This window comes from Protobothrops mucrosquamatus, unplaced genomic scaffold (genome assembly GCF_001527695.2).
Source record: "Protobothrops mucrosquamatus isolate PMUCROS unplaced genomic scaffold, P.Mucros_1.0 scaffold1217, whole genome shotgun sequence".
Lineage (NCBI taxonomy): Eukaryota > Metazoa > Chordata > Lepidosauria > Squamata > Viperidae > Protobothrops > Protobothrops mucrosquamatus.
In genome coordinates this window covers 64,219-73,287 of record NW_015387425.1, presented here as the reverse complement: position 1 = coordinate 73,287, position 9,069 = coordinate 64,219, and the positions used below count along the sequence as shown (strand labels likewise).

At 41.3% G+C, this 9,069-nt stretch overlaps 1 protein-coding gene across 1 annotated transcript in view; it reads right to left on the bottom strand.

Moving 5' to 3' along the window:
• Positions 1 to 5,167: 5,167 nt before the first annotated feature.
• Positions 5,168 to 9,069, bottom strand: part of LOC107291886 (forkhead box protein D3) — a 13,510-nt gene continuing 9,608 nt past the window's right edge. Inside the window, exons 3-5 of the mRNA XM_015820926.2 lie at positions 7,520 to 7,688; positions 6,453 to 6,572; positions 5,168 to 5,188 (exon numbers count right to left, since the gene is read on the bottom strand). Coding sequence (XP_015676412.2) covers positions 5,168 to 5,188; positions 6,453 to 6,572; positions 7,520 to 7,688 — 310 coding nt within the window. The remainder of the gene's footprint in view (positions 5,189 to 6,452; positions 6,573 to 7,519; positions 7,689 to 9,069) is intronic.

Genomic DNA, 9,069 nt, shown 5'->3' with positions numbered 1-9,069 from the left:
CTTTCTTGATTCTTCTCTGAAGACGTTTTTCTTCTCATCCACGAAGCTTCCTCAGCTCTGACTGGATGGTGGGGAATGGAAGGATTTATTAGAAGTTCTCCAACATGATGTTCTGCTAAACATTAACAACCGTGTCACTAACTTAACAACGGCACGGATTCGCTTAACAAGCGAGACAAGGAAAGTCATAAAATGGGGCAAAACCCACTTAGCAACAGAAACTTTGGGCTCAGTTATGGCCGTTGAGTCGAGGACTTCCCGCACTCCTTTCATCGTTTGGTATGCAACGAAAAGACAGGGGGAGCCAGGCTGTTCTCTACTGCCCCCTGATGTCCGAAAGTGGACTTGCAAAAACTGGACTGTGTTTAACGTAAAATTCCTTAGCAGGCTAGCTAACCGAAGGGCAATTTATTATTTTTTTTTTTTGAGAAGATAATTTAAAACAGTTCCTCTGTCTTCTTCTGTTAAATTAAATAATTGCAATTGCGTGAAACATATCCAGAATCAAGCATTTGAAGGGATGTATTTGTCTAAAATAAATAAATAAATAAATCATGTTACCTTTTTTATGCAGATATTTCCTATAACCTGTGGTGTGTGTGTTTGCTTGTTTTTTTTTTTTAAAAAAAAATCTGGGATATTATAAATGATTACAATTCTGCACTTAGTGAAATAGTTTTTTCAGCCAATTAATAGAAGTCAGGCGGCCCCATCGCTTGCCTATCAAAGTTTCAGCAGACAGGTGTAAATATTTCTTCCGTTTTGACAAGGCAGTCGATGGGGAACCAGAGGGGAAAAAAAAAAAAGAACAGTATCAAGGAACAAGGTCATCAATCTTGACGTGCTTATATAAACAAAACAAATGACTTAATTTGTTTTGGTTTAAAAAAAAACCGGGGCTCTAACAGGAGGAGATTTGTGAACTTATATAAGAAAACATTGCAGCGCTGACACCAAATTACATCTCAATCAATGTTAAAAGGCAACTGACATTTTCATTTTGATTTATGGATTAACCTTTACATCTAATGCAATCTTAGAATTTATTTATTTTTTCCCCATCAGCAGCTGGTGGTACAGCAACCTACAGTTCATTGTGAGGAACTTCACTAATTTAATAACTTCCACACACACCGCGCGCTCCATGGTGAAGCAGCTCACACCAAGGTTTAAATTGTGGATGGTCGCTCACATTTCCCAAAATAAGTGGGTCCGTTTGACAGCAGAGATGGTGAAGATCCTGGTGAAGATTCTGGAGAATCACATCCGGAGACAGAATAAAGAAAAGAAGAATAATAGAATAGAATAGAATAGAATAGAATAGAATAGAATAGAATAGAATAGAATAGAATAGAATAGAATAGAATAGGATAGGATAGGATAGGATAGGATAGGATAGAATGATGATAGGATAGGATAGGATAGGATAGGATAGGATAGGATAGGATAGGATGACAGACTTGGACCTTGGAGGTCTTCTAGTCCAAATTCAAACAATTTATATCTATAGCTATCTCCATCTCCATCATCTCCATCTATCATCTTCTTCTTCTTCTTCTTCTTCTTCTTCTTCTTCTTCTTCTTCTTCTTCTTCTTCTTCTTCTTCTTCTTCTTCTTCTTCTTCTTCTTCTTCTTCTTCTTCTTCTTCTTCTTCTTCTTCTTCTTCTTCTTCTTCTTCTTCTTTTCTTCTTCTTCTCCTTCTCCTTCTCCTTCTCCTTCTCCTTCTCCTTCTCCTTCTCCTTCTCCTTCTCCTTCTCCTTCTCCTCCTCCTCCTCCTCCTCCTCCTCCTCCTCCTCCTCCTCCTTCTTCTTCTTTTCTCTTTCTCTCTCTTTCTCTCATTTATCTATCACCTCCCTCCCTCCTTTAATCTATCTGTCTCTCAACCAAGCAGGCATGGATGTATGGCATAAAAACCACTGATCAGGTTGAGCAAAACCAGTTTCATGTTTGTCCTTTAAGCAAGAGATATGCATCAAAAACTCAATCTCGATTTTATTAATTTCCGTAAGAATAAAAGGAGGCCTATGGGTCAAATTAAAATTGCATTTGTTTTACTCTATATAGATGTACATAGGGGCACACCTGGGGAAGTGCACGTATACCCACACACACATTTAATGGTCTGGTCAAATGACTTCCCCTTGTTTATGATTAATCTCTTATAACACAAGTTTTAGCTCAGTGAGTTCCCAGTTAATTTTGTTTTATGTCATTATTTTATTTTTTTTCCGTTTGGTTTTGTTTTCCTGATGTAGCCTAAAGCTTATAGAAAAGTAATTGCATAAAGCAGGAAAGGGTTCAGGAGAGAGAGAGAGAGAGAGAGAGAGAGAGAGAGAGAGAGAGAGAGAGAGAGAGAGAGAGAGAGAGAGAGAGGTTATAGGAAACATCTAATTTGTAAGCTGTGGTTATCACCACACAGCAGACATTTCATTTTGTTCAATGGAAAAACAGTGACTTAAAACAACAAAGCCATTGCCCTGTTTCTGTAATTTACACAAACCCCGTTTGGTATTTGGAGGGATATAAAAATATGTAAGTTTGCAAATATTTGCCTTTGTTTAATTTCATCTGCAGCAAAACACGACTGTAGGTAATAGGCAAAAGTTTATCCCTTGTGTTAGTCTATATTCAAAAAAAATATATCCCTATTTCTTGTGTTTTCTTAATAGATTTTGGATTTATTACTTAGAAAGAAATTAGAAATTTCTGGAGAAAAATCTGGAAGTTACTTCTCCCCTTCTTCATTTTTATTCTGACGTCAAGGCCACTTCCGAATGTTTGCCCACGACGTTTGCACGACGGGAACCCACGTCTTCCTTAATGGAAACCCGCTGATCCGTAAACACTTGTGAGAGAGCTCAGGGGCAATGTGATATTAATGCTCGTATCAGTGATTGATCAAAAGGATTTGCAAGGAAAGCATAAAGTATTTAATTATAATTAGACCAGGAACGACGCTGTAATGGTGCCGACATTTGAATAAGGTCATGTCTTGCCCATACACCTTTCATATTAAATGCCATTCGTTTCAAGGGCCCGAATGCATTTCGGAAATCGTGAGCAGGTAAATTAAAAAAAATGTCCCTGGGTTTCCCACCCCCCCTTTCTTTCTTTCTTCTTTTTATTTCCTCTGGTTTGGAAAGATGATTGATCTCCTTTGGAAAGCAAATAACAGCATCCGGTGGCCCCAAAAGGCCTTGGAGAAAAGTGGCATCAGAACCTTTCCTTGCCTTTTGGACATAAATCGGGTCAAACAATAGCGATATCTCAACATAGATTAGATTAATTTATGTAGGCTGGAGATGGCTGTCTCCACCGAATGTTAACCTTTTCCTTCCAAAAAATAATAACCAGGGACTGATCTTATCAAGGTAAGTGAGCCAACAACAACAACAACAACAAAATATTATGTGCAAAAAAAAGGCCAGGCTTTGGAAGGGCCAAAGAGCATTTGAGAGGGACTTTTAATCCTCGTTTTCGTTCCGATTCAGATTCTGCATTAGTGTAATAATTGTGCATCCGGTAATTATGACACGAGTGAGCTGGGAATAACCACAAGCCAATAACCAAAGCATTGTGTTTTGTGTGTGTGTGTGTGTGTGTGTGTGGTGTAGAACAGCACGAAGATGGCATTGGAGAAGAGGCGTCTCCGTTTATTAAAACAAGAATTTACCTGGGAAAATTGGAGACTGTGCCCAAGAAGCTCTAGAGGGTCGTGCAACTGATCCCAAAATTTCTGCTGGTAAATGAGACTTTTTGTTATGTGAATTTTACCCCACTTTACGACCTTCCTTGCCACACTTGTTAAGTGAATCACTGCAGTTGTTAAGTTACTAACACGGTTGTTAAGTGAATCTGGCTTCCCCATTGACTTTGCTTGCCCGGAGGTCCCAAAAGGCAGAGGCGTAGCGTGGGGGGTGCAGGGGGGCCCGGCCGCACCGGGCGCAACATCTGGGGGGGCGCGCTTGCACTCGCAGCTCTCTGCCCCTGCCTGTGCGAATCTGATCCGAGCCGCCGGGTCGCCGCCCACTGTGGAGGGGGGGGGCGCAAATTACTTGCCTTGCCCCGGGTGCTGACAACCCACGCTACACCACTGCCAAAAGGGGATCACATGACCCTGGGACACTGCAACTGAGTCCCATGGGGAGAAGGGCGGCATATAAATTTAAATATAATAATAATAATAATAATAATAATAAGTCCATGCCAGTTGCCAAGCCTCTGAATTTTGATCACGTGACCAGGAGGATGCTGCAATGGTCGTAAGTGTGAAAAACAGTCATAAGTCACTTTTTTCAGTCGGACAGTCACTAAACGAAGTGCTGTAAACCAAGGACTACTTGTTCCATGCTTATGGCTATCCACAAAGTGGGGAGAACATTCCATCTTTCCCCTTAAAAAATGCCTGCTATCACTTGGAAACAGATACAATCTTGTTGCTGAATTCTGCTAAGAAGCAACATTTCCCCATTTTATAAATAGAGGAAACGGGGTTTTCCCATTTTAGTTTTTAGCTGGTGAACTGATTTTCCAAGAAGCAGAAAATTAGAGTATAACTCCTATACTATCTTCTGATCTGGGCTGGGATGCCCTGTCAAACTCTCTTGATGGACTGAAATAAATATTAAAGTATATCATTTTAATATATAGCTTTATTGACTCATACTCCACAGGTCAATGGAATGGAATTACCAATAAATTAGGGGTGAGGAGAGTAAATTGCCTGTCCCAAACCCATTTATAAAACTGGACTCTTAGTCACACTCTCCTAAACTTAATACTTACATTAGGGTTTTGTTTTTTTTTGAAAAAAATCAAAGAAAGAAAAAATGAAAACACTTTTTTAACCAGGGTAAAATGCCTACAAAACCCTTATTGCATTGAAGATGTTGGTCGTCCCGCAATGAGGGGAAAATTGCAAAAATGTACAAAAATGCATTTTTGAAGAAAAAGTGCACGCAGACACACTTACGAATGCTAAACATCTGGGCTGACTTAAGCACATTGGGGAAAAGGACATCAACCTGTTGAAACCTCAAACTTTAATCCGTTAAAAGTTTAACCCTTTGTCTCTAATTGAACTTATGGGGATTTTCCTAGTCAGATTGTTACAACGGCTGATCGTTCTGGAGTTTGACGAAGAAATGCCATTAAAATTAGACTCTAGTCAAATTGGGGGTCCAGCAATCTGGTCCATGAGAGAGGGTCAAAAACGTCATGACGAAGGACAAGGGCTATATAAACATTGGTCTTTGTTTTGGGCCCATGTCTAAGTTAGAGTAATGTTTGAAGAAGCAGAATCTTTAGAAAACAAAGCAGACCATTCTATGCATGAAGAAACACGGGAATGAAGGAAGGAAAAGGGGATGGAAAAATGGATGGATGGAATGGGAAAAGACGGAGAAGGAGATGGAAAAGAGAGATGGAAGGAAGGCAAGCATATAGGTACAGTAGCTATACAAAAGGAAGGAAGGAAGGAAGGAAGGAAGGAAGGAAGGCATTCAGCTATATGTATTTAAGGAAGGAAAGAAGAAAGGAAGGGTGGAAGGAAGGAAGGAAGGCATTAGCTATACAGAAGGAAGGAAAGAAGGAAGGAAGGAAATAAAAGGAGAGAAGGGGAAGGAAGGGAAGAGGAAGGAAGGAAGGCAGGCATTTAGCTATATGTATTCAAGGAAGGATAGAAAGTAAGGGCTGAAGTAAGGAAGTAAGGAAGGCATTTAGCTATACAGAAGGAAGGAAATAAAAGGAAGAAAGGAAGGAAGGAAGGAAGGAAGGAAGGCTTATATTTATAATGTTCCAAGTCAGCATTAGGACAGCACCCAGCTTCATTGATCACTCCTTGGATCCCATTAGCGGCGTAGGGTCTACTAATACTATTCGATCCACCGTGAACTATTTCATTCCGTCCCAGAATTCAAGCAGTGTCATGCAGTCGGATGCATTGAGGACCCCGTCAGATCAGAAGGCCTTAAGCAAGGCCAACCCAAGTCCCACTGTCCCGTCCAGTAAAGCCCAACCCCGGCAGGTGGGTTTCAACCCCGGGGGTCCCGCAAAACTGGACATTGCCTGGCTGCTCATTCATTTTGCGAATCTTCTCTCCCGGCCCTCGTCCCAAGCCGGCTGATTCACAAGGTCCAAAACCCAACGTTTGCTTGCTGAGCATCCGAGAGGTGGTATGTATTATCTTGCACATGGTACGGCAGCGGGTCTGGAGATGAAAGAATGTAATCAATGCTAAATTTAATTTCGGAGTCAGATTTTCCGACGGAGGAGCTGTGTGGGCTTTGTCGGCTGGCGGCACCTCTTGGAAAAAACTCACCGGCCTCCGAGGACTTGAGGGGTTGGGATGCCAAAGTCTCACTAGGACAGGAGAATTTGGGGAAGATGGCGTCGGCTGAAGACAAGGTGGGCAAGGCCTCTCTTCCTCCAGCCGTCCTTTTTTCCCTTTTCACACTCCGCCGCCTCCTCCTCCTGTAATTCCCATTTTCAAACAAATCCAACATGGATTCACATCCGGTTGCAAAGCTCCAGTAGTTTCCTTTCCCCTTATCGTGGCCTTCTGCTCGGGGAACCTGCGTGCGTTCAAACAAAAAGAACAATACTTTCAATCATGGACATTCCAAAAAAAAAAAGAGAGAGAAGGATCTTCAGACATGATCTGAAGAAGGTTGGGCTCTGCCAAGGGCTTCTGTGGGCAAGGGAGGCTCCTTCGGACACGCACTGGAGCTTGGATGATGTTGACCACCCTGAGGGTGATGACCTCAGAAGGTCGAGGGCCAGCTTTATAGAAACAGGTTGTCCACCACCGCTGCCCATTTAGATCTGTGGCCCTGACCTCTTAGCACGCATGCTGTGAATGTTGCCTTCTCCACATCTGCCTTCACTTAGATGTGAGGCTCATATAAACAGCTATGACAAGTTGCTGAAATCCAGGCTCTCTAATTATAGAAATTGGAGGTAAATAACCCCTTTAGTCTGCTGCGTAGTCTCTTTCTTTCTTTCTTTCTTTCTTTCTTTCTTTCTTTCTTTCTTTCTTTCTCTTTCTTTCTCTCTCTCTTTCTCTTTCTCTCTCTCTCTCTAATTATAGAAATTGGAGGTAAATAAACCAGTGTTGCATACTCTCTCTCTCTCTCTCTCTCTCTTTCTTTCTTTCTTTCTCTCGCTCTAATTATAGAAATTGGAGGTAAATAACCCCTTCAGTCTTCTGCATAATCTCTCTCTCTCTCTCTCTCTCTCTCTCTCTCTCTCTCTCTCTCTCTCTCTCTCTCTCTCTCTCTCTCTCTCTCTCTCTTTTTCTCAGAGAAGACCCTTGACTTCAACCCAGAGCTACAAGTATTCTCTTCTATCAGTCCAGTACTAACATCACAGAAAGTAATTCGAAAGACCTTCTCAAACAACCAAGACCAAGGCTGAGCCAACTCATACCCTCAACCATACGTTGGAGGAACGACCCAACTCAGAACAGGTTGAGTGCATGGATGGAGGATATGGTTTGCAAAGGTGTGTCTTGCCGGCTTACCTTGACAAAACAGCTGTTGAGAGACAGGTTGTGACGAATGGAGTTCTGCCAGGCGCGTTGATTCGTCCGATAGTATGGGAACTTCTTCATAATGAAATCGTAGATGCCAGAAAGGGTCACCTTGTGGGAAGGACTCTGCTGAATGGCCATGGCGATTAAAGCTATGTAGCTGCCCCAAGAAAGATGAAAAAATTAAGAATATCAGGACCACATGGGATGCAAAGTGGAAGATATCTAGAGACACTGAAAGACTTTGTAGCTACAGAGGCTGCTATCTTGAATATGTTTAGTAAACACTAAGTAAGTCTCCTTGAACACGAGGAACTGGGCAAGGATTGGACTCACGAGCTTAATTAGCTCAACGGGGTATTTTTTTGAAACTTCCAAATCAGTGACAACATTGTCCCAAGTCCTGAAACAGAGGGAGAACCATGTAGAACTCCATTTGATTTACTGAATCAAACTGTAGTTTACATCTTGTAGCAAACCATTATTATTTTTAAGTTTGATCTGCTGATTAAAACACATGATCATAGATGATAGATAGAGATAGATAGAGATGCTAGGTAGAAGATAAATAGAGAGAGAGATGCTAGATAGATTCAGATAGATAGATAGATAGATAGATAGATAGATAGATAGATAGATAGATAGATAGATAGATAGATAGATAGATAGGTATAATAGATATAGAATAGATATAGTCACATCACTGATTGATTTCATCACACATTGTGTTAGGAAGACAGAATGTAATTAATTTGATTTCCACAATGTTATTGGATTGATAGAAGCAAATATTTATAGCTCAGGGTTGACATGCAGGATCTTTCGTGCTTCTCTGAGCTGGGTGGCTTTCTTGCAGACATTTCATGACCCAACTAGGGAACATCATCTGTGCAATATTATTGGATAGATTGGTTAAATTTAGAGGTCACTCAATCCCAACCTACCCAGGGTAACTTGCAAATGAAAACAATCGTCAAACCAAATCAAAGAAGTACCATGTCTTGTCTATCCAGAAAAATATACGCTATAAGAAATGTGCAAAGTCAACCATTGCCCTTCTTGATGTTACTGCCCTGTTTCTAGGTAGAAATCTGATTTTTAAGTTTTATTCCTAAGACAGGTATCTTGTGCTCTCTCGCTCTCTCTCTCTCTCCTTCTCAGTCCACATTACAACCGTGATTAGTCAGGCATGTTGGCCAAACGGAGGCAACATCTCTGAAGATTATTTTTTTTTAAACAAGAAGCCAATACCCTGCTTCTGTTTTCCACAAATACAAAGTGACCACGATCACTTCTTTGTTCTGTTAGAGAATCTGTATTTTCTGCTCCGCAGGGAAGGGGAAAAAAAAAAAAGACCCACAGGATTATTTTTAAACGCTCAGATGCAACTTTATCAACAGAACGTTCCTACGAGCTGAAACTTCTGCTAGCTGCAGCCAATTGTGACTTCAGCCCGAGAAGTCCTTGTTTGGTGGCTCTTTTGCCCAGGCAAAATGCATTTGGAGGGGGTCAGCTTCTGCACCCCTGACTTCAATGGGAGT